Source organism: Corvus hawaiiensis, chromosome 2 (assembly GCF_020740725.1).
Source record: "Corvus hawaiiensis isolate bCorHaw1 chromosome 2, bCorHaw1.pri.cur, whole genome shotgun sequence".
Taxonomy (NCBI): Eukaryota; Metazoa; Chordata; class Aves; order Passeriformes; family Corvidae; genus Corvus; species Corvus hawaiiensis.
The window spans coordinates 51,563,510-51,587,751 of record NC_063214.1 but is presented as its reverse complement, the minus strand read 5'-3'; the positions used below and the strand labels follow the sequence as shown (position 1 = coordinate 51,587,751).

At 43.1% G+C, this 24,242-nt stretch overlaps 1 protein-coding gene across 4 annotated transcripts in view; it reads left to right on the top strand.

Annotated features, from left to right (window-relative positions):
- Window positions 1–10,743, top strand: part of LNX2 (ligand of numb-protein X 2) — a 59,606-nt gene extending 48,863 nt beyond the window's left edge. For all 4 annotated transcript variants that reach the window (XM_048294956.1, XM_048294958.1, XM_048294959.1 and 1 more), the window contains 4 exons: window positions 1,485–1,662; window positions 3,385–3,616; window positions 5,358–5,516; window positions 8,352–10,743. In XM_048294956.1, coding sequence (XP_048150913.1) covers window positions 1,485–1,662; window positions 3,385–3,616; window positions 5,358–5,516; window positions 8,352–8,487 — 705 coding nt within the window. In that variant the 3' untranslated portion in view covers window positions 8,488–10,743. The remainder of the gene's footprint in view (window positions 1–1,484; window positions 1,663–3,384; window positions 3,617–5,357; window positions 5,517–8,351) is intronic.
- Window positions 10,744–24,242: the final 13,499 nt, after the last annotated feature.

The following is a 24,242-nucleotide window of genomic DNA, read 5'->3' as shown; positions in this document are numbered from 1 at the left end:
TTCTTTTAAAAGCGGGGATCATTTCAGAAAAGAACGAATGAGGCTCTAGGAAGGTTGTTTTCCTCCTGAGGGACAAAGGTGAGGCTCCTTAAAACCATGGCTGTGGGTACTTGCCACAGTGCTGGGCCATACCTACACAACGATTAGTTCATTGATGTCAGAGTGTGAACCAACTTCACATGTGCCAGCATGGGTTGTACTCTTACCATGGTTCCAAAGTTGGATGAGTGGATTTCCCTCGTGGATCAATGCTATCTGTGGGCTCTTTGAAAATGGGAAGTCCCATGTAACAGCAAGAGGACGTTTCTCATGTTTTGTATCATTTATCTTTCTCTCATTGACTTGTAGTTGGCTTAGAAGCCTTGTGGCTTAAAATATGTTTATATGATTGTGTGGCAGCAGCCAGTTCTAAAGCCTGAAGCCTTAGGAATGAACTGTTTTTATAAGCTATGGTGTGTTTACATGTAGCTACTTCCATGATTAATGTGTATGTGTGGAGCAGAGCCAGTCCGAAGGAGCACATGGCACTGGAGGTCAAAGAAGACAATGTTGTCATTTTCCAAGAGAAGGCAGGGGAATATATACATAGATACACTTTGAAGAATATCCCAGCTTACTTCTTTCATTATTTTGGATTCCTTGCAAGTATTCTGTTAATTTAAGATGCTACTACAGGTGTATGTGCAGTGGTTTGAATCTTTCGCTTAATAGCCTGAGGGAAAGGCTTCAGCAAATAAAATTTACTTTGATTTAGGTTTAGATCTTTTTCATTTGGCAGAACTAAATACAGACTGAACTTCATTCAGTTGTCGGAAAATTTAATACAGGATCTCTTCTTGTTTCAAGCTTGAGTCTTCATTATAATCATTAGGAAGGCTGCCCAAGGTACCCATTATAAGCCATTAGCATCAATTGGCCTTAGTTTGTGCTCTGGGAGGTTCTACATACCAGCTGCAAAAGAGAACATGATGCATAAAGGCTTTAAAGGGTCTCTTATTGTCATCATGTTTTCATTTCTTAGCAGCTTCTTTGTAGTTCTGGGGCATATTCTACTGACAAATGAAGTAATGCTGATGTTCACCAAGACATCAAAAAGATTTGTTACTGGTTTGTCTGCAGAGTGTTGACCATATGGTTTTGTAGTGCAGTCCTAAAATTTAGCCTATTCCAGTGTAGGATGTTCAGAAAAACTAGAGTGGGATTTTCAAGATGGGCCTTTACAAACTTTCTATCTGTGTTTAAGTATCTACATCCATGGGGTTTTTGTTGGTGATTTTGGGGTTTTTTTTTTGAGGGGGCAAGGATCTGACCTGGAAGAAATCCAGCCAAAGCTGGTTTCTTCTACTTAGTCCTTTTAAACTGTTCCATTAAAGTGCCAAAGCGTGGGTTTGGCGTGCATTTAGTTGTTGTGTTCTGGTTTTTTGTTTTGGTTTGCTTGGGTTTTTTCCTTAGTTTTAAAAACGCTTTTTATCCCTATTAAACAGGATCTCTCCCAGTGTGTTACATGCCAAGAAAAGCACATTACTGTGAAAAAAGAACCACATGAATCTCTGGGAATGACAGTGGCAGGAGGCAGAGGCAGCAAAAGTGGCGAACTGCCCATCTTTGTGACAAGTGTGCAGCCTCACGGGTGTTTGGCAAGAGACGGCAGGATTAAACGAGGTGGGGTTTGGCTTCCCTGGTGGCATGGCTACCTCTGATTGCTTTTTGATCACTGCATTCTCTGGAGTCAGGTGGTGTCAAAAAGTCTTCTCGCAGATGTAGGGAAATGCTTATGGATGTTTTTCTCCACGATTCAGTAATGGAAATACAGTATTTAGTGTTGCACTTTCACCTTTCATAGGAAGGGGATGTTTACAGCATGATAGCAGGGGAAGTGGATAAGATCAGGAAATGTATGGTTAAATTCTTTAAAGCTGATGGTAGTCCCCTGAGCTGGGGGTCTGGTGTGATGCACACACACCCTGGTTTTGTGTTTAATTTAGTGGATTGGACCACATCTCTGTCCAAGGAATTTCTCCTCCTCAGTGTAGTATCTGAACAGCAGAGAAGCTCTGATGATAGGCCACAGCTCACCCACGCAGAGTTTACCCTAAGAGCTACATCAATGTTGATCCCGGTTCCCAAAAGCTTTCTTGTCTTCTGGGATAGCATGAGCTTGCTGGTCTTCAGGGGTGCTGCAACACCTGCCCTTGTTCCTTGGCTTTGTAAAAGGGAACGGGGAGGTGGAGGTTAGGCTCAGCATAGGTGAAGGCAGTCCTGCATAATTGATAGCAAAGGATTTGATCATTAAAATGTATTATGTCATATGTGAATCAAAGACTGCCTATGGGATCTCTCAGATCTTCTGAGACAGTTCACAGAATTAGAGAATGTTTCAGGAAAGAAATTTAGGAAAAAAACTTCACAGATTGTACATTTAAAAGAACAGTGTGGGAGCATCCTTCTTTGCTTCTGAGAAAGGGAGATTTACACCCACACACCAGCAGGTATGCTTTCTTTTTCTGTACTACTATGAAAAACACACTTGGTAGAAGAATCACTATTGTTCTTCCATTGTGTAACATTAAAGTAGCCACAGAAGCTACTGGGAGGAAAATCTTCTAAAAACTGAGTCTCATTCCAAATGTGACCTGGGTGTTTGCACTTTTGCTTTGGTTTTTCTGGCTTTCATTGGTGAGACATTGTGTGGAAAAGGAGTCTACCACTGGATAGTTAATAACATTTTTGGTTTTATCCTGAGGCTTTTAAAAAACATAAAGCTAAAATTGTGGAAATTTTTTTCCTGGCTTTGACTCTTTCCAAATTATCTTTGTAGAGAGGTTCCATTTCTGTCTTTGAATTAACTGGGTTTTGTACTAAACTTTCCAGTAGATTTTGAATTCCATTTTCTTCTCCCAAGTAACAAGTTGTTAAAACCAGATGAATTAAAGCACTCTGTGGAACCTTACCTGTACAATAATTGGTTACTTTGATGTGCCTGCATTGTTCCTGCCATCATTCTTCCTTCACTTTTAAAGTTAGAATGAACCCAAGATCCATGTCTGGAGACAGCTGTGTCATGACATCTGCAGTATTAGTTGCAGCCGAACTGGTGAGGTCCTTAGTTAATTTCTATTCCAGATTTTCAGGGCAGTATACATAGGAGTCACAGTATTTGGTGTGTTATGTGGAAATAAACACTGATCCAGCTTGATAAAAGCTCAGTACGTTAAAGTTTCAAACTGACAATATAAGGCTTCAGAGCTATTCGCATTCCCAGTCTGTTAGTTAAGACTGTCTTAGGTCCCAAGACTCCAGTTTGGAATGAAACCCTGGTGTGGGAGGTGCTGTGGGTGGGCAGGACTGTCAGACTGATGTGCTCTCCCTCGCATCTTTGCACAGGTGATGTGCTGCTGAACATCAACGGCATTGATCTGACCAACCTGAGTCACAGCGAGGCGGTGGCCATGCTGAAGGCTAGTGCTGCCTCTTCAGTAGTTGCCCTGAAAGCCCTGGAAGTCCAGATTGTAGAAGAACAGCCCCAGGCTACTGAAGAACAGTTGAGTACCATCAGTGAAAATGAATACGATGCCAGCTGGTCACCGTCGTGGGTCATGTGGCTGGGACTTCCGAGGTACGGAATTAATCAATAAAGTACTTACTTAGCTGTTGTAAGCTAAGTCCTGTGAGAGACATAAAGAAGCAGAGACCTTCTTAGTTGCAGCACATCTGCCCTTATTTCTGCTTGACCATCTCAGCTATATGCAGTTGGCAGTGTGCTTAGGAAGCAGGCTGTGAACAGGAGCGGTGTTTCCTTAGGAAACTCAAAGATTAATAGACTGGATTTATCCCTTCACAAACCATAGTAACTACCCATGTGGAATGTTCTGTTCAGGCACAATTAATCTTTTTTTTGTTTTATTGTACTGTAACTTTCTGTAGAATATCTAAAACCAGAGCAATTACTAATAAAACCACAAAGTGTATATCCATCTGTCTCTTTGCTAATCTGCTACCTAAGTTTATGAGGCCAAATAGTTCACTTCAGAATATTGCATCAGATTTTGGCCATTCTGACAGATTCTTGACATGTCCTGTGCCAAGACTGTTGCCATGTAACTATAGGCTCACATTGTTTTTTCTCAAGAACCCACTACCATCTCTGCCAAACACAGAAACTCTTAGACGTTTGCAGCAAGCTCCCTCCCCTTAACTACTCTGCAATCTGCTGGACATCATTTGTACTCCTCACTCTCTTGAGGCTGCAGCTATAATCTCATTCTGGCATCACTTGCTATCAAGAAGAGTTCCTACTACAGCTAGTAGAGTTGTTAACTTCAGTCAGGGCATACAGGTTAATTCCTTTCCCTCTGATGAATTTGCCAGGTCTGTACTTAAAGTGTAAAACCACAACAAGAACCAGTCAGACTGGGAGCAGAATGCAACTGAAGATAACACAACCATGCATTGGCCCTCCAGAGGTTTCTCTTTTTCTGAGTTTAACTGTCAATTAATTTATCTTCTATTAAAGTATTAATGAGTAATCTCAGTAAATGGCTCTCAGTTTTGGTAAATATACTTCCTTTTCATGCTTTAGCAGCAGTTTATTTCTTATCTGGTGGTTTATTTCTTCTATGCTACAGATGCCCGTGTATGCCTCCTCACATTATGCTCTGCATGGGGCTTTAAAGCAGTGTTGAACAACAGTAAAGAACTTGGTGTCTTTTTGACAAAAAGTTAATTTCTATGTAGATTTGTTTGGTTTTTTTTAAATTACAGTCATTGCCAAGTTCATTGGCGAGAATTAATTTTCACTAGGGCTGATAACATAGCAGTACAGTTAGTGAAGTGTGATCTGAATTATTTACATTCTGTGTAATAAAATGGTTAGTCATTTATATTGTCATTACTGGTGGTGAATCAGTTCAGAGGTAATGAAGATTGTGCATGGATTTTTAATTTTTACTTAAAGTAGAAAAAGCTTAAACTGAATGGGGGTGGAAGACAAATGCTCTGCATTTTTGACTTGCAAGCTGAACACATCAGGTATGGATTTTTCACCCACATTGTTGCCACCTGTGAAATTCCTAAAATGCAGTTCTATTACTGTCAGTTTGCAGAGTTAACTGTGTTTAAGTAATTATTCTAGCACTGTGTTATTTCTTTTAAGACACTTTCCTGTCTCAAGATTGTGAGGCTTTTTCGGTAATTGGTTTGATTATTGCAAAATTCCTCTGGGAACAGAGGTCTAATCACCATCCCTCCCTTTCTCTTCCACTCTTGGTGCAGTGGTAATGATGAGACAGCAGATGTTGTGCCTACTGTAAGACTATACATGGCTTTTTCTCTTGTTATCCTGTGCTTCCATTCCACAGCTGCCTGCATAGCTGCCATGACGTGGTGCTGCGGCGGAGCAATTTAGGGAGCTGGGGCTTCAGCATCGTCGGTGGCTATGAGGAGAACCACACAAACCAGCCTTTCTTCATTAAAACAATTGTTCTTGGAACTCCTGCCTACTTTGATGGAAGATTAAAGTAAGCCAAAGTAACAATGGTAGAAATAATAAAAATAGTAATAACAGCAACAATAATAAAGCACTTTTAAACAGTTATGTGCAACTAATTGCTTAAGGAAGTACGCTGTAGCATCTTGTGCTGCTGGATGGTGCAGCCCTGTAGTGCTTTGCCTCCTTGATGAGTGGGATGCAGGGAAGTAACAGGGTGTTTCTGCTGGGGAAGGGGCATCTCTCAGAGGTGATGGCATCTCCTGTGCTCCTCCCCAGCTGTGCTGGTGATGTCACCTGCTGTCTCCTGTCGAACTCTTCTTTCAGCCAAGAGACAATGTGCAGTGTATATGTGCAGAGCTAGCTAGCTTTTGTCTTCCTATAGAACAGCTAAAAGTTAGAACTTAACTTCTGCAAAGTGGGCAAAACTGCTTTGTCCTTTCACATAGCCTTCTGAAGCCACTGCTGGAAACTGGTACTGAAGATGAGTGCTGCTGCTTTAATAGAAGGGCAAGAAAGCAAGTGATAAAGATTTCTGAAAATATTGTTAAGGAACCAAGTCCCCATGGCATTACCCTGTCATTAGTTGGCAGGAAGTTCACTGATAAATGAAGCAAGTTCAGCAGAAGCCCCTGAGATGGTGGAGCTGGAGCACTTGCCCTGCAAGGAGAAGGCTTCAGGGGCAGCCAAAACCCGTTCCAGTACTTACCTGGAGATTATCAAGGAGACAAAGCCCAGGCTTTTCAGTGGTGCAGGGTGAGAGGATGCGTGACAATGGGCACAAATTGCACAAAAGAGCTTTGAGACTGGCTATAAGAAGAAAGTATTTCCCCATGAGGATGGTCAGGCAGTAACATAAATTGCATGGTCTCTGCCCTTGGAGGTTTCTGAGACCCTACTAGGTAAACCCCTGAGAGTCCTGGTCAGATCTTACAACTGACCTTGCTTGCAGCGTAAGGTTGGGCTATAGACCTCCTGAGGTCCCTTGTGACATTAAAGATTATATGATTTTACTTACACATTACATTTCGATGCAGCCTCCAGGTCCAGTATCCAGATATATGTCTTAGCCTCATGTAGGATTAGTTCAGAACTAGGACTTAAAATTCCCATTAAAGGTTCTCTTGTTCATAGACTTGATTTTTTGTGAAGGTGGCAGTCAAGAATATGCAACTTGAAGTTTTGTGGCATGAATTTTACATGCAGATTTTCTTACAAAGTGACTTAAGAAAAGAATGTACTTAGGCCTAGAGCCTTGACAGTAATTGATTTTTCAGTTCAGTGACTAAATAAATAAATGAAAAAAATAACTTGGCTGAACACAAAATTACGATTTTTTTTCCAACTGTGGAACAGTTCGGATTAAATTAAAGATCTTAGTTCAACCCAAATTAAATAATTTCACGTTGGGGGCTTAATAACTAGAGGTCTTCACACAAAAGGAAGTTCAAGCATCATTCCTAAGAAGAGTGGAAGAATCATTGTGATCACATTTGTCCCCTTGTAACATATGGAAAAGATGCTCTTGTGTGATAATGTGATATAATACTGTCTTTTCAACTGTACTGTTCCACTGAAAATGCGGACTCAAAAATGGGCCATCAACAAGGGAGAGCCCCTTAGAACCCTCACCGTGAGTTATTGTGGGGCAGGTCTCTTCTAAAGCTGTTCTGTTTTGTTTTAATTATCTAAATGTTAGGCTGGAGAGGAAGGGAGTAAATAACTTCACAGTTCAACAGTTTAGACAGTTTTCTGCTTACATGATCTGTCTGGTGTGATTTTATAGAAGGCAAAATGACTTCATCGGAAAGGCTGTGGGATGTACTGAAGTGAACGGTAGCACTGCAGTTTGGGTGATGGGGTCCCTTGGTTCAGGCAGAAGAGGACTTTGGAGTGCACATTTGACTGGTGTTGGTAACTCTGCTTCCTCTTCCTCGGCTCTGCCGTAGGGAAAGCTCAGGAGAGCATCTTCTTGCCATCCATTTTGGTGCTTTCAATACTTGAGTGGATCAGTTTCAGGAAAAGTCCTGTTTGATCTCCAAGTCACATTTAACTACTCTGGGGAATGTCACACACTCAAGTTGCAAAGCAGAGGTGTCTAGAGATGGGACATGGTCAGTACAGAAAGAAATTGGGTCCATATTTGAAATTTCTCTGAGGTTTTAAAAACCAGAACTTAACCCTTCAAGGTCAGTTTTCTCAGGGCCAGCAAATGGCACCCTCAAAATTTCTGTTACCCATTTCAAAATGCAGAGATGCTGCAATTCTCAGTTGAACCATCTGCTGAGAGAGATTTCAAGCCAAATGGTTATATTTGACAAAATCATAAACCACTGAAAACAAGGTTCGTAGTTGGAATGTGGTTGGTTGGTAACCATAAGTATCTTTACTTACACCTCCTACAGTAAAGGCATGTTTGGTGTAAATGTGTCATAATCCACACAAACAAACAGAAATGCTTCTGTCATGCACATGCTATCTCATCTTCTCTTGACTCTATTAGGTCTTCCCAAATCTCTTTTCTCATGTTTCTATACAGGTCAGCTCTTAACGCAGAATTATCTTGGTATTAGAATTGAAATAGAGTGATTTGGGAATTTCCCGGATGAGTTTCAGAGAATCCTAGAATAGCTGGAAGTTGGAAGGGACCTTTTAGAAGTTACCTAGTCTAACACTCCTGCAATGAGCAGGAGCATCTTTCAGTAGTAGGACAGACTTCAAGTTGAACTGCTTTGGGATTTTTAGCTACACTCTCCAGCCTCATGCAAACCTACCACCCCAGCAGTGAAGTGCTGTTTGTTGGTGTGTGCTACTTACTGCAGAGCGGGACTCATAATGTGTTTTTTTGTCTTCTTGTGTTTTTTAGGTGTGGTGATATGATTGTTGCTGTAAATGGACTATCCACGGTTGGAATGAGTCATTCTGCACTCGTTCCCATGCTGAAGGAGCAGAGGAACAAAGTGACTTTAACTGTGATTTGCTGGCCTGGAAGCCTCATATAGAGTTGTGAATCACTTCGGTTCAAGCAGCGTCTTTTTCTAGATAGCTGGCACAAAAATCTCTTATCTTTTTTTCCCTATTGATACAGCTGGTTAAAAGCAGGGCCAAAACTGCTGTATTTTCCTTTTTTTCAGGCCTCTCAGACTTACTCTACCTATTTTGCCATCCTAAAATAGCTATTTCTGTTCGCTATATCTATTGCTGACACAAATGCAAATATATTTGAGCTCACAGAGAAACCCCCACTCCAGTATGGCTGTCATTGAGCTTTTCCCATCAGGCTTGTAGGGTCAGCAGAAGAATTTAGCAGTTCTTTGGGTTTCTCTGCAAAGTCCTCAAGTTGAGTCATGATATATAAACGTAACATTCATGTGCCCGCTCTTCGCGGCAAAGAGGACGTGTGTCAGTACCAGAATGACACATGCCTGCTGCTATGAACCAAAACCTGTTTCCAAAGGTTGCATCTCTTCATTTCGTAAGCCTTCCCATTCTCGATTCCGTATTTCGGACTGATTCAAGTATTCCATCTTACTCATCAAAAATTACTTGGTCCCCCAAATTTTTCTTGCAGGGCATCAATGTTCATAGAAAAGTAGGACAAAAGCCTGATATTACTAGAATTTTTATAAAGTGCAATAATTGGACTCTTTGTTAGGAAACTTTAATATATTACAGAGTTTGTACCCTATAATGACAAGAAATATGGAAGCAATTCCCGTTGCAATGCTGGCAAGGATACATGTGCCCAAGGTCGCCTTTGAGTGAATGGCTTGCAGTATTAGACTTTACTTTACAAATGAATGTTTTGCTATGTCAGAGAATTTTGATGAACATTTTTATGAAGATCATTTTTACCGTTTCTATTGTAGTTGTCAGCTCTCTTTATTCAAGTGTGGAAACAATACTTTGACTTGTACTTTTTAAATGAGAGAATTATTTCCAGGGATAAAAGCAAGCTCTTAAGAAACCATACGTTATGGTTTACAGGTGAGCAGGCTAGATGGAAAGCTCTTTGATTTCAAGTCCAACTGCAAAGTAAGCTGCAAAGTTCACTCTTACTGTCTGTCACCTCCTGACAAATGTGCAAATGCCTTGATATCAAATGCTGAAAAGATCTCTTTTGCATTTCAGGATATTTTTTTTTTCCTTTAGAGAGCACCTGCTATTAAGTTGTCAGTAATACTGTTTGTCTTCGATTGTATTTAGTATTTTTACAAACCAACCTGTAACTTCTAGACTTTGCCTTTCCATGATATTTGCAGGCTAAGCACCCACTTGTTTAAGAAAAGAGGGGTGGAGCACAGCAAGGAATGTGCTGACCTGGAGCTAACCCTGTGTGTTGTCAGTGTTCTCAATATTTGAAAAGAGCTTCATTTATAAACCAGGTTCCCAACCTGAACTGATTTTATGAATGACCTCTGTATTGTATTATTAATTACCAGAGAATGTATTTGAGAGTCACAGCATATTTCAATTGTGAAGCATGAACTTTATTTTCAAACTTAGCTGGTATAATATCGGGGCATATTATCGCATGTCATTAATTCCAGTAGCTTTGTTTTCAAAAGAAAGAAAGTTATTCTTTTGCAAGAAAAAAAAAAAAGTTAAAAATCTCATATGAATGGTTTGATTCCTCTCTGTAATGTATACTGTTGGTTTAATTTCATAATGTTAAAATACAAAAGAATGTCCTCTCCAGTATATTACCGTAGTGAGAATCCTTGTTTCTGAAGCAAACACCAAATTTATTTGATACTCTTAACTGATTTAAGAACCAGTTTTCTCCCATCCCCAGATGGTGTTTAACTGTATGCTTTGCCCTTAATGCAAACTTTTTTGTGAAGTACATCTTAGTGTGTAGGCTTTTGTAGGGAAGTTTTTGACATATGTACTAGATTTAGTGTTTTTTATTTTAAAAATTACACTTTTCATTCAAAATCCTGCAAAAAATATTTTTAGACTTTTTTTCCTTTTATACGTTAAATGTAACAAAAGCATGGGTTAGCTTAAACTGTGCAGTTTTGTTTCTGTGTGCTGTAGCTTTTGATCAGAATATCTAGCGATAAAACTTTTCAGAATAAATTCACTTCTCAAATCATTTTTCCCCTTTCTCTTGTAGCAGAATAGTTGGGTTTGGTTTTCTGTGCCTTCTGTTTTAAATTATTTCAAGATTATTTTTTTCCAAATATTGCTATATAATTGTATGGTATTAATGAAGGATGAATGAAAATAAAAGTTCATTCTACACATTGTAATAACTCAGAAGTATCGTCTCATTCTTTGCTAAAGACATGGGGAGCTCAGTGCAGACTCGGTTTAATCACAGGTTTCTCCTGTGATTTATCATAAATTACAGTTAGTGAATGTATCATAGGGGTCTGAGGGTATGCTCATCCTGCCAGGGTCCCATTAATCCCAGCACTGGGAAGTGTTTCTAAAGTGCAGGTAAGATCTGTGCCGTATGGTACTTTGCCACAAGTAGTGTTTCCTCTTTCTCCTTCCGTGCCAGCTGGTACTGATCAGCTGGAGGATGTTTTCACAGCAGAGATTTGATGCAAGGAGACAGTCTTGCTGGAAACATCAGTTTTACAACTGAAACTTGACCCTCCTGGTTATCAATCCCCATCTCCTGCAGGCAAGTATGCTCTATCCTTAGATGTCTGCAATGTTACAATGAGTCTAAAAGCAATTTCTTAATGATTTGCAGTAAAGTTGCCCAGACTCTGTGTTACTGCTCCTTGCAGTAGTTGAGTTCCTTTAAAAGAGAACCATGCCTGTGTACAGAAGTGCAGAAGAAGCCTGCCATGTCTGCCAGTAGGTTATGAGGTCTTGTACTTCTTGTAAGGTAGGAGCCAGATCATCAGAGTTTTGGTTTACAGGCAGATGAATGAGTTCATTGCTGCGGGGGGAGGTTCACAGAGCTTTGTGTAAGGTGGTGGACTTGGTCATCTGTGTGCTGGAGCTTCATGGGAGGAACACCTTTTCCAAATAACCCTAGGGATCTCCAGTTAAGAATGTAAAAGTTTATGCCACATCACAGCATGCCAGTAAAGTGAAATGTAGAGAGTTCGTTTGCCACTCTAAACTTTCTCTTTACAGTCATGAGCAACTGAGGAGAAAAATCAATGTCACGGAATAATTAAGAATACGTATTAAGAATGTATTTCCAAATTCTGTAATAGATCTGGGGTGGCTATAATGAAAATATAAGCCTGGTTCTCAGAATGTCACGCAGACAACATCAGAAGCAAGGCAACTTCCTTTTTTTAAAGAAACTTGACCATGTACTACTGAGGCAATTTTAATGGATCATAAACATTTATTAACAAACTAAGGTAGGAGATCCTGATGACATAAAAGTGTGTGTATGCCAGGCAGGACAGCAGTGATGGCAGACATGGAATTAAGGCAATACATGCCACATGGCCTGAGAAAGAAGGTGGTGTAATGCCAAGGCAGGTCAGTGAACCTCCTCATCCCATTTGTCTCAGGCAACTTCTAGGTGAGTTTACTTATCTAAAAAGTGGTTCTTTGTAGACACATAGAGAAAGGAGAGACCTTGTCACACCTGAAATAAGTCTGTCTAGCTAGTGAAGAACAATTCTTAAATTACTTGTAGCTCAAAGGATGAGAAGGCTTTCGACTTTATACTTCTGGGACAATTCAAATAACATTGTATGGATAAGAAAGCTTACTCTTAAGTAAATGCTGATGTTGTCCTGTTCGTTGCCATACCACACATGGATAAGTCTCCTGAATATCAGCAGGGCAGTGTGGATGCAACACCCATGTCAGTGATGCATTGCAGCAGGTACAGTGGCGATGAACTCCCTTCTGGAGAGTCTCACAGAACTCAGAAATCAAGTTGGCCCAAGAGTCTGGTTACAGGCAGCCTGCTCAGCTGTGGCATCCACTGGGCCTGAAGCTGGTTTAGAAGGAGAAGGAATGTGTTTGGGTTTGGGGGTTTTTGTTGTTGAACTATGCTGGTAAAGGCTGGCTGGAGGAATCTGTGGGTTGCAAGCACAGCCAAACAAGCAGCATGCTCCTCAGTGGGGAAAGCCAAGTTTGCACAAGGAGGGATGAGGGCCAAGTGCTCTCATCACAGGCTGGGAAGGAATTGGGCATGAAATAGAAGGGCAGAGCCTGTTCTATGACTCTAAAGGGCAAATACCACATCCAGGAGGGGCTGTCCCTCTTTGTTCTCCTTCACAAGTAGTAGCTTCGACTTCCCTCCCAGACCTTTCCTACCCTGGCTTAGCCACAGCAACCAGGAGTAGAGACCCTGTAGAGACCATGGCTCAGGTTTAGAGAGGAGAGGGAATAGCTTTGAGGCTACTTTACATCCCACAGCACCCTGCTGTGGTGGCAGATACCGGCTTCAGCCACATGGGAGCTGGTGGTCCCACTGGTGACTCAGTCTTGGGGGGTCTTGCAGGGAGGTGGTCTGCAGGGCAACCACCCCCTACTTTTAAGATGGAGGTGCAGGAGTTGATGTAAACACATCAGGAGCATTCTCTAACTGGTGTCAGAGCTCAACTTGCTAATGCTAGGGATCCATAGCACAGAGAATAACCTCTGCTGGGTACGGGGTTCATCTGCCAACCCTGTTTTACCCCCAAAGCAGTGTATGGTGGTGCAAAACCACCAGGCAGCAAGACCCAAAATGCCTTTTTTCTGCCCCTGAAGAGGCAGCTATTGAGCCTTAAGCAGCCTCAGGGCAAGCCTGGGTATCTGACTGGTTCCAGTGAACAGATCCACTAAAGCCACACAAGCTGGGTTTGCAGTTTGGGTGCAGCTTTGTAGGGTAAGGAATGAAGTACACTATTAAGGAATCAATTTGGTGTTTTGTTTGATCTGGGACAAACCAAAGTGCTGGTTGCTTTGCTCCCAGGTTTTGATGTAAAGTGATTGTGGAAAGCTACAGAAGAGAAGCCTTTTAATCAGATTAGAATAGATAAAGAGTATAACCCCTTGGTTATACAATTGAGCTTTCTAATCATATTAAACTTTAATACCAGCATCAGTGCCATACTGGAACAACAATAGCAAAAAGCTGTAAGCATAAAATATTACAGATCCTTAAACATATTACAAAATGTCATCCACTAAAGTTAAAAAATGTTATCGTGTTTGGGGAAATGTGCCAGAGGAAAAAAAAACAACACCCGCGAGGCTGAAGTCCTGTGTACATGTGCAGATTAAACGCAACACAGCAGAGGCAAGACTTGACCTTTCTATTTCTTACATTTTTATTAATTAAATTGCTTCCCAAGCAGCTACTTCTGCTATGGCTATTACCCACCTTAGCCCTCATCTGCCAAGGTGCTAAGTACACTTAACTCTTTTTGCAATCAGTTAAAGTGTCCCTTGTTGTAGGATGCAGCAAGAGGTGGCTCCTCTTCACTGGTGAAACCCCTGGAAAGAAACAGCTTCGGCTCTCTTGCCCCTCCACTGCTGCAGCCAGTGCTCAGCATCCAGCAGTGCTTAAAGCCAGAGAGGACTGAAGCCAAGAGACAAAGGGAAGGGATGTTAATGCATTTCAAACGCCTGATTTAAGTGGGTTGATTTTCTGGCGTCTCTGTTCCTACAGATCTGAGTTTCCTCTGCGAGTCAGGTTTGCGAGTACAAAGGACCCTGCTTGGAGTCAGTGGTCTTGCACCGAACCTCTGCCCGCGGCTGCGAGTCCTGCCAGGACGCCTCTGGGCTGCAGCCGCCCTGAATCGGAGCAGACGATTGTGGCTGCACCTCCTTGAGCAAAACAGCCAAGCAATAATTCAAAACTGAAGCTTTTCCTTTCTTCTTCCCTCCAACTGGAGTTGCCTCTTCCCCCAGACGTGCCGGAGGTGCTTTGCGGTTTGTTTTGACTGAGCAGAGTCAGGGTACCAAAGACCTTCAATTTCAACCACGCGGTCCCTTCTGGCTGCAGTGTGAGCGTGGCTGGCAGCTTGGCACAGGATGATGATGGCTGAGAGGGCAGTCAGGACCGGCCAGGAGGCACCATGCCACGGCAGCCCTCATGCCATCCTGGGGAGCTGGCCCAGGGATCCTGGGTCAGCTGTCCAGATGCAGTAGGTTTTTTCCTGTTTTCACCCCAGGGTGAAAACCACACAAACCTGTCTGTGGTTTTCATCTTGGGGTGAAATTTTATTTAGCTGAATATTTTGCACCTCACAGAGTCTTTCCCATCCTTAGCTAAATAGCGTTTACCTTCAGATATTTCTTCCCAAACTTTCCACCGTTTTTCTGACCCTCTGCAGTCCCTACAACTGCCCTTGGCTGCTTCCCTACAACTGCCTTAATTGCTGGTTTTTCCAAGGCATCTTCCAGCCCACCAATGCCTCCTTCAGGCTCACAGGGTCTCTCTGCATCATCCTCTGACATGTAGCACACAGGGTGGTGTAAAGGCTATTTTGGGCCAGCAGTAATGGTGCTGGGGGTTCAGGGTGGCACCAGGACAACTGCTGGATTTTCTGCTCCCCAGCCAGGGGAAGACTGGGACCCATCATGGCTGGGTCTTGGAGAGGTCCCCCACTTCTGGTTCCCACCCCAGCACCCCACACACCAGTGGCCCCAGGTTGGTGGGCTGGGACCGCTCTCTAACAGCCCGGGAAGTTTGGTTCTTTGTGTTTCTTTGTGATTGGCGCTCTGGTAATTACGCACCTTATGAAGATATCCGATGTAATCATACCCTTCTAAAAATGCCTCGGATTAAAAGCTTTTCCTGGGTCTTCAGGTGATGGGCCTGCAATTACAGAAAATGAACTGCATTTTAGCTTTCCATTGAAATTAATAACAGTGGTTCTCCAGTTGACTCTGGGAGTAGTTAATGGAACAAACTGGATGCTCCACTACAATGAGGGTTTTAAAGCTATTTGAGAGAGATTTTGTGTTTCAAATACGACAATAATTCGCACGATGCAAAATCATTTTGTCTTTGCATCTTTGAGAAATAATGGCTCTGTGTAGCTTCAAGATGCAACTATTTATCAATAATTGTTTCAATGTGCTCTTCCATCCTTTGCTGCACTGGAAAAGAATGATCCGCAGAGAACTCTGGAAAAAGAAAAACAAGTCAAGGAATTAATGATGCAGAAAGAAGCTCCAGCCTTGTCTGAGCTCCATGAGGGGGTTTTACCATGAACCTTGAAAAATAGATTTGTGTGAGTTCATGCAGGGCAGAACAACAAATATTCTGAGACTTGTTGAATTTCAGTTATTCCATCTCCAACTCAGCTCAGTTAAACTCAGCCTCTGAGAATTGGCAAATTTTGGAGTGCTGCTGGTGAGTTGCAGCCGGTATCAGGGAGAGAGGAGCCAGCCCCTCTCCTGCATCCTGGTTAACCTGCCCCATAGACAGGGGCAAAATAGCTCACAAACCTTCTGCTGCATCAGCTTCCTTTCATAAATTCTTGCCCACGGAGTAGAGGCGCGTTTAGTGCATCACTCTCCAGGGGAGTGGAAGAGCAAGTGGTCTCTCTGACCCCAGTGCCTTTTTCATATGAACTGGGCAGAGGACGGACCAGGATCCAGCTCTGCACCTCTCACAGTGAAACCAGTCCCACTTCTCCTCTGCCCTGGGGATACTGGAGATGCAGAGCAGGTTCAGACCATGGAGCAGATGTACTGCAGGGCCACCGTATCTTTACAGACGCTATTTCAGTGTCCCCAGATTTATCTCACATCCATTGAACACCTTTTTGCACCATGATACTGCAGCAGAAAGGGCACTGAGGGCCCTGAGCAGCTCCCTGGGATTGACACCGGGACTGGCTCCCTGATCCTGGTTCCCTTAGCAAGGCAAGAAGAGCCCTGAGCATTCCCACCTCCTGCCCAAGTAGTCCTTCCCATGGGCTGTCCTCCCATCCTGCAGGGTTGGTCCTTGCTCCCACGTGCTATATCCTGCCAGGAGCTGCTCATCTGTCAGTAGTGCCAGTTTTACTGCCTTTTCCCTGGGTGATAGCATCACCTATCCAAGTTTTACTACCTTCCCTGACATCAAAAATAGTTGTGTTTTCAGGGCAAATCTCTCAGCTGTCCAAAGCAACTTGAACTGCAATCTAAAGAAACTGTGTTTTGCATGGAGTTTCTTGAATGAAACATTTGCTCTTTTCTTTCCTCTCTCTCCAAAAGTATCTGTCAGAAATCCAGTGAGACCATCAATCAGAGGAATCCTTTTCATCAGCTGAGTCTCCTGGGACCCAAAATCACAGGAAAATACTCCCTCAGTCAGTGGCCATGTGTGCAAACCTGTAATTCACCTGCATCCTCAGGTACCCTTGGGAAGGGTGAGAGGCACCAGTTTCCAGCAACAACCCAAAATCTCTGGCCTGGGCCCAGAACCACTTGTAACAGCAGTTCTTGCACAAGGACAGGTTTCGGCAACGTCCTGCTTCCCAGGCAGGTTGATCAAGAATGAGGGTGTGCCACCAACCAAAACCTCAGCACATGAGGCTGTAGGCTGTTTTCTAGCATGTTTATAGATATTTTCATGACCCATATGTTATGTATTACCCATATATTATAATTACCTGTATAACTAACTAAAACTACCTATATGATATAGGTTACAAATTGTAGATAATTACCTAAAGGTTTGCAGCTTTTGGGTGGCCTGGTGGGCAAGACAGAACTTTGCTTGCTTGTTCTCCTTCCAGACTTGCAGCTCCTCAAGGCACAGCTCTGCTTCCTTACACAGCTGTAAATCAGCCTCAGCTAGGTTAAAAAAACTACCCACACTCAGCTTTCCTTTTTTTTCTTCTCTCCTAATTCACCTTTCCCTCACTATTTGTACAGCCTACCTTTTCCAAAGGACCAAGACCCAGGAAGGTCTGACCCCACCGATCTGGACCAGAACTGCTGCTGCAAGTACAGCTGGGACAGGTGGTTCAACCCCAAGACAGGCTTTGAAGGCATCCAGCAGCAATGCTTCTGTCTACACTTATTTGATTTTTTGTCTGTGTCTCATTATTTTTGTTGGCAAGGAAGGCACAGGGAGGGGTTTTTCATCAGGAGTGGAGTCAATTGAGAAGCAGCACAGAAATATCTTTTGGCAGCTGCTGCTGCTGCAATCCCATCTTCTGTGAGGCAGAGGAAATCTTGCCTAATCTAATGAGGTCTGACATGTTTGTCTGCTTTTAGAAAATCCTTCCTTTATTGCTATGATTGGTTAATTCTGTTAGCAAACAGATCAGCTACATCCATGTCTTTGTGTGTACGTGTTGATGCCATGATGATTTTTTGCCTTTTCTTTTATACCCCTGTTATACCTTTTTACAACTTCTGTATTCTTAGTGTTTTTTGCCTACACTCTTGGACTTGTTTGTTCTGCTAGGAGACTAAACATTTTAGAAGCTTCATAGGTGGGAGTTAGTATGCCCCAGATCCCAAGGCCCTCTCCAGAACACATTCTGTAAACTAAGATAGAACCATCCAGGGGAAGGTTCCTTGGAGAGAGGGGCTCATTTGAGCCTCTCATTGGGGAATCTTTGATAGACATGCTAATTAGTAAAACCTATAATGTTATACCAGATCTTTTGGGGGTGTGCATTGTGGTGTGCATTGTGATGTGCATCGAGGTGCATTTGACCTGGATGTAGTGCACCCAAGGACCCTTAAAATAAACACCAAGGTAAAATCCCTTTTTCCCTTCTAACTGTGTTTGACTCTTGATTTTCAAGACCAGGAAAAGGCATCATGTTATGGTCTCATGTGCCACACAACTACTCTGCACCTGGATTATCAACAGGAGGTCTCTGTGATGACTGTGCCTTAATTCGTGCTCTGCCAGCACAAGAAGCCACACCTCCTCAGCTGTTGCTGGTGCTCATGGCTGGGGCACTCAAATGCCTGTTCTTGGAGATAAAATTACACGAAAAACTCGCTCCCCAAACAAACTCCCCTGTACAGAGCTCCAAAGCAAATCAACATTTACACACGTGTTCTAAAGTCCTGAAAGAGGAGGTTTTAGTGGCAATGCTGCCAGTCCCCTGCTCAGAGCCACTCTGATGACTGGCCTCACAGTCATGACACTGCCCAGTGCTGGTGGCATTGTGGTGGCCATCGGCTGCCCCAGGCTGGCAGGGTCTTCCTGAGCACCAGCCACAGCTCCCTCTCAGAGACTCCAGATAAAGTCAGTCAGAGTGAATGAGAGGTGAGGCTTGGGCTCATCCTTCAGTTGTTATTTTCCAAATGAGCAGGTAGATGGATATTTTCCTCGGTTCAGGGTAAATGCCTTGTCAGCCGTACCCTTCAGATGCTGCGTTGTTCTCTCCTTGTCTCCCAATCGCAGGAGATGCTCACCTGGGCTTGAGAGTGTTTGATTACCAATCCTATGGGTTTTGATGCCGAAATGGGAAACGTATCTACTTTATCTCGAGGTGGAAGGCTGAAAGCAGAGATGCATCTTTGTGATGCAAATTTCCCCTTTGTTTGGCGTGATTTTTCATTGTCGAACACATAAAAGCTAAGCAGGGAGCAAGGAGCAAACCTGGCACGTTGTGACAGGCACTTGCAAACAACAGACAAAATGTGCCGATTCCAGCTTCAGCCAGGTGTGTCTGACTGTCACTCGGTGAGTCTTCGAAAGATTCGAGTAGCAGATATTTTAATTATAAATGCTCAGTCAAGTCAATACATTTCTCAGTACAGAAGCAGTGACAGACAAAAAAAAAAAGGATTTGCTTAAAATTCAGCATGCACGGCAACATCCCCAAAATTTAAAAATAAGATAAGCACATCTTTAAAAATATATAAATTTAAACTCATATATACAAAACAGAAAGAGCAAAATAGACCTATAGGGAAACTGCACGTAAGCTTCAGCCTAAACTTGGAAAGATACATAAGCCTTGGAAGTCTGGAAAACCTTGCCATTGTGTAATTATGTTGCACTTCCATAGCTCGGTGTAAAACACAGCTGTGCAGTCTTTGGGCTACCCGGGACCTTCATGATGGAGAAGAATTGCACCAGATGAGCACTTCTCCCACCCACAGTCTGGGAGTGAGGCACAAGGATAGAGATGCTTTGCCCAGGCACAGGTATCTGTCATGTTGACACCTGAAGTTTATACCTGGAAGCCTGAGCTCCCTTTCTACTTAATGGAGAGAAATTGGCACTTTCAGGCGCTCTTTGCCTCATCCTAGTGTAGTTGTCTAAAACAAATCACAGGATTCACACTGTGGGCATAGCTTTTCTTCTCCCCTCTCCTGAAAGGGAGTGGGGATGAGCAGAGCAGCCAATGTACCAACTTTTACACAATAGTGTCTAAATCTCGGTGAGAGGAATCCTACCACAGACAGGAGGAGTTGTCCAAGTTAGTCCGAATTAAAACCTCTGAGAAGGGCTGCTTTGAGAGCAGCCAGGCAAGCTTGCCCTCTGACCGATGAGGGGGTTAGCTGAGCCCTAAACCCAGGTGAGGGGGGCCCATCATGACAACGTCACAACCAAGCAGCAGTGCTGAGATGTAAGTTTAGAGGGCAGACATTTACATCAGGCATAAGCAGTGGCCGATCTTAAACACAAAAATAATGCATTGGTTTGACTCTCATGGTAATTCGTGGTTTCTCAGAGCCACATGCTGCCTGCTACACCTAAACTGAAGAAATGTCAACTCCCACCTTGAAGATATTCAGAAGCTGGCTGGATATGGTCCTAGAGAACTGGCTTAGGGTGCTGGACTAAATGACCTTCAGAGGTCCTTTCCCACCTCAAACCCTCTGTGATCCGATGAAATCCAAAAATAATACAGAAATTAAGAATGTTCCCAATCAAGCTTTTCCTGAAAGACAACTGAGCTTTTCAAAAATACTTCCATCACTCAGGAGCACTTTGTGTTTGAAATGTCATGAAAATACGCTTTTATGGAAGCCTGCCAAGATCCACAGATCACTGAGCACTTTCCAGCAGAAAGGATCATCCTCCTCCGACCTGGCTGGACAGGGGGTCATCACCACCAGTGCTCAGCAGGGAGGCAGCACCGGGGCATCATCCTCTCCCCAGAGCACTCCCTCCCCTCCTGGCCTGCCCCTGCTCCCTGCCACATGATGGGGAGGTGGCCATGGTGCCAGGCATCCCTCCATAGTCACCCCGTGGCAGCCAGCCCCATGTCTCACTCCTTCTGTTTGGATTTTCATATACACTGTGGGCGCACTGGTGAGATACGGACAGCAAAACCTCATCCCTTCCTCCCCTTCCATGGCTCTGCACCTGGAGGGGAAGAGGATACTGATGTTGTTTAGAGACAAAGGTAAAAAGAAAGAAAAGGAGCAGGAGGCAAAATTATTCTTCCCCGATGGAAAGCTCTTATGTTTGTTCAGATCATTATCATATCAGCAAACCTACATAAAAGTACCATTAATTTTAATACTTTCCCAAGACTAATTAGGTTTAAATTGGGTAGAAAATATTGTGCAAATAACTAGCTATGCATAAAATCCTCGGTGAAGTTTAATCAGGAGGGGTAGAAAACCGGGAAAATAGTTTTTATTAATGCATTTACACCATCTTAGAATTTCCCTGAATTGTGTTTTACCTTGGCTATAAAAATGAAAACATTTAAATTTCTTTAAAATTACATTTGACTTAATTACAGCCAATCCCTAATACCAGCAAACAACCCATTTTGCCTACTTTTCAGCATAAATAGCCACCAGCCTCATCATTTCATAAAGAGTTGTTTTCCTACATGATGTTCTCTATGTGCAGAATGTTAATAGCTACTATAGCTGAATATGAATAGGCTTTGTAGCTCCACTTGAAATATAGAAAAATGGCCCAGACATTAAAAAAGATAAAAGGGAAAAGGGCAGTAATGAATTTAGAGGAAAATGAACATTAATGGTACTAGCATTACCTCATGTTCCACATAACAAATTATTGGAAATCTGTCAAGCACACCAAATTATCTACTCATCTGCTGTTGTGGGGCCCTTTGGAGCCATCCAAAACCAGCAAAAGCAAGACAATTTAAGCTAATTTTACTATTTATAACAATAGAACAGACCATTAAGATAAATTAATGTCATTATCAAGTTTCTATGAAAATGACAAATACCGCTATTTCAAGCAGCTTTAGAAGCTGTTGACTATAATGAAATCTGCTGTACAGGTACTAAAAAGAAACACTCCAAGTAATTATTTTCTAGTAGCTTGTTTGTTTCCTTCACATTCATTTACTTTCACCACAATTAGTTCTGTACACAATATATGGTAACTAAACAGTCAACACTACGCAGCATTAGGACTAATTGGACAATTATGATGCAGTTTTCAGCCTTTTAGGTCCTAAAGAGAGCCAGGAGTAAACATTTTAGAGGCAACAATAGTGGCACCACATTGATTTGCGGGGTTGGAGTTTGAAGAAATACAAAGCAATGCGAGAAATAAAGCCAGGTAAAATGCTTTACACAAACCAGCTCAAATTGAGATGGTTATTAAATGATCTAATTGCTGAGGCTCCAAGCATGAGGCTGGACACTGCCAACAGAAACCAGCCGGGGTTAGGATGCTGGAGCAGGCTGGCTCCCGGGTCAGCTGTGAAGCTCAGGGTGAGGGCAATGCCAGGCCAGTGGTGGCAGCCCTGAGGTGGGACCAAAGTAGCCAGCTGACCAACAGCCAGTGTGACACCAGCCAGGGTGGAGAAAATGAATGCCCTGGGAAGATTTACGTGTATTCTTTCAACACTTCCTTGATGTTGTAACTCCAGGTATTTCACATGCACCGCCCCATCCCTTCAAACCTCCAGCACCCCTTTGCCCACTGCGCTGGACAAAGAATTCTGCAAAAAGAACATATTTTCTTAGTGCCAGTCTTGACTTTCTGCTTTGGAGGATAAGGAAAACACTCTACCACTTAGGATTTCCTGGACAAGGTGAGGAAGGATCCATATGTATTGCAAACACAGCACAGATGCCACTTGGCACATGAACACATTCCAGCCAAAGTATCCATGTTCAGCTGCATTAACCAAGCACAGTGGAGGTAGCCATGGAATGCTAGGTGGAGATGTCATGCTTTCCCTGGCCAGCCGTGAGTCTTTTTCCTCACCTCATTTGCTCACACAGAGGGCAAAAATAGGATGAGGAAGCTTAGCATCCCTCTTTGAACTCCTTTTCACTTTTCCCATTTCTGTAGCTGCCAAGCTTTTATCTGCTCCGTGTGTGCCATTTCATGCCAGCAACATAATGAAATAATTTGCATATTTTCACATAATTTCCAGTGAACCATCTCCAACTTTGAAGCCCCCGTACAGCTGGTTTGTGGGGCCAGTGCGAGTTGCAGGGATTGCTCTCTGGTGTGATACCTGCTGGGGAACAGCAAAGCAAAGCTCTGCCTTCCTCCCTACTTGGGGACGTTCAAGTTGGGCCAGGAGCCTCCTTCTTGCTTCAAACACAGCAAGGGGTTGAGCTGGGCCATTCCCTGTCCTGCATCTGGCAACACCACTGTGACACCAAGATTTTTTTGGGTGATTATCAGTTCTGTGCTAATGATAATGAAAGGTAATTAGTCTATAAAAGCATTATCACAACATTCATTGTTATTTATGACATTTTATTAGTACTATCAGTCAGGGATTTTATGAAGCAGAGGTTTTCTTTTTCCTTAATTAGACGTTTATGAGAGAATATCAAACCTGACAGTCCATTTAGGAATTTATTACAGAATAAAGGGACTCCAGCTGAAATCCAGCTTTGGTTTATATGACCAGTTTTGCACTGGATTTAACAGAAGCTGCATCTATTTGCAAATTTGGCTCTATGTCCCTGTGATGGACTATGCATCCATTGATTTAGGGAAGGCTGAACCATCCACCCTGCTCACAGCTGCTTCCAAAGGCTGGACATGCTCAGGTTGTGTGGGCATGCAAAAAAGGTCCTGGGAACTCCTGCAACAGGATATTTCCTAATGTTTTTTTTTACAGTAACTGCCTAAGTGAGTGCTTCAAAAAAGTGCTTAAAACTTTCCTAAAGCTCTCCCAGGAGCAGCAGCTGGAGCCTGGCAGCCATCATACAGCAGGGGCTCAGTGAGTTCAGTCACTCAGATGGATGCCTGAGCCCCTGGGACCTTCACTTCGGTTTCTGTCTTGTTACAGTCTTTGGCCCTTGTGCTTTGTCCTGCATTTTTCGCTACCTGGACAGATACTTGCATTGTTCCCCCTCAAAAAGATGCTAAAAGGAATTAAAATTCAACACCTGAAAGGGGTGATGACCCGGCTGCTGGTTCCTCATCCAGCAGCTGTCAGCAGCACCAGAACACTCAGCGGTCGTGTGCAGGATGGGGTGGCTTCGACAGGAGACAGCAGGGACTGGCAGTCTCCTTGGTGACCAGGAGAGCAGCACCTTCCCAAGTGGCTCAGGAGTAGCTGGAAGGCACACGACAGCCATGCTGGACTTCTCAGTCTGCCAAGCCCTACAAGGAAAAGTCTTCTGAAGTCTGGAACCAGATGCAGAGCAGTAGGGAAGGGAGCAGGACAGCAAGACTATGTCCAAGGAGGGATGAGGAGTCCAGGGAAAAAGCAGGAAAACGTCCCTTGGGTGCCTAAATGGTCTCTGCATACGCAAAGGAACTGAAAGGGGTATTTTAACTGTGCACATTGATCACCTTAGCACTTTATCCACTCCTGGCCTCTGCAATTCTGGAAGCTGTTCAATATTTAAGAAGTTACAGTAAAAAAACATCCTGAACATTTCAAGGCTTGGAGAAAACCTGAAGTGCTTATAAAGGATAGTGAGAGCTGACCTTGCTACAATTTGTATGAAC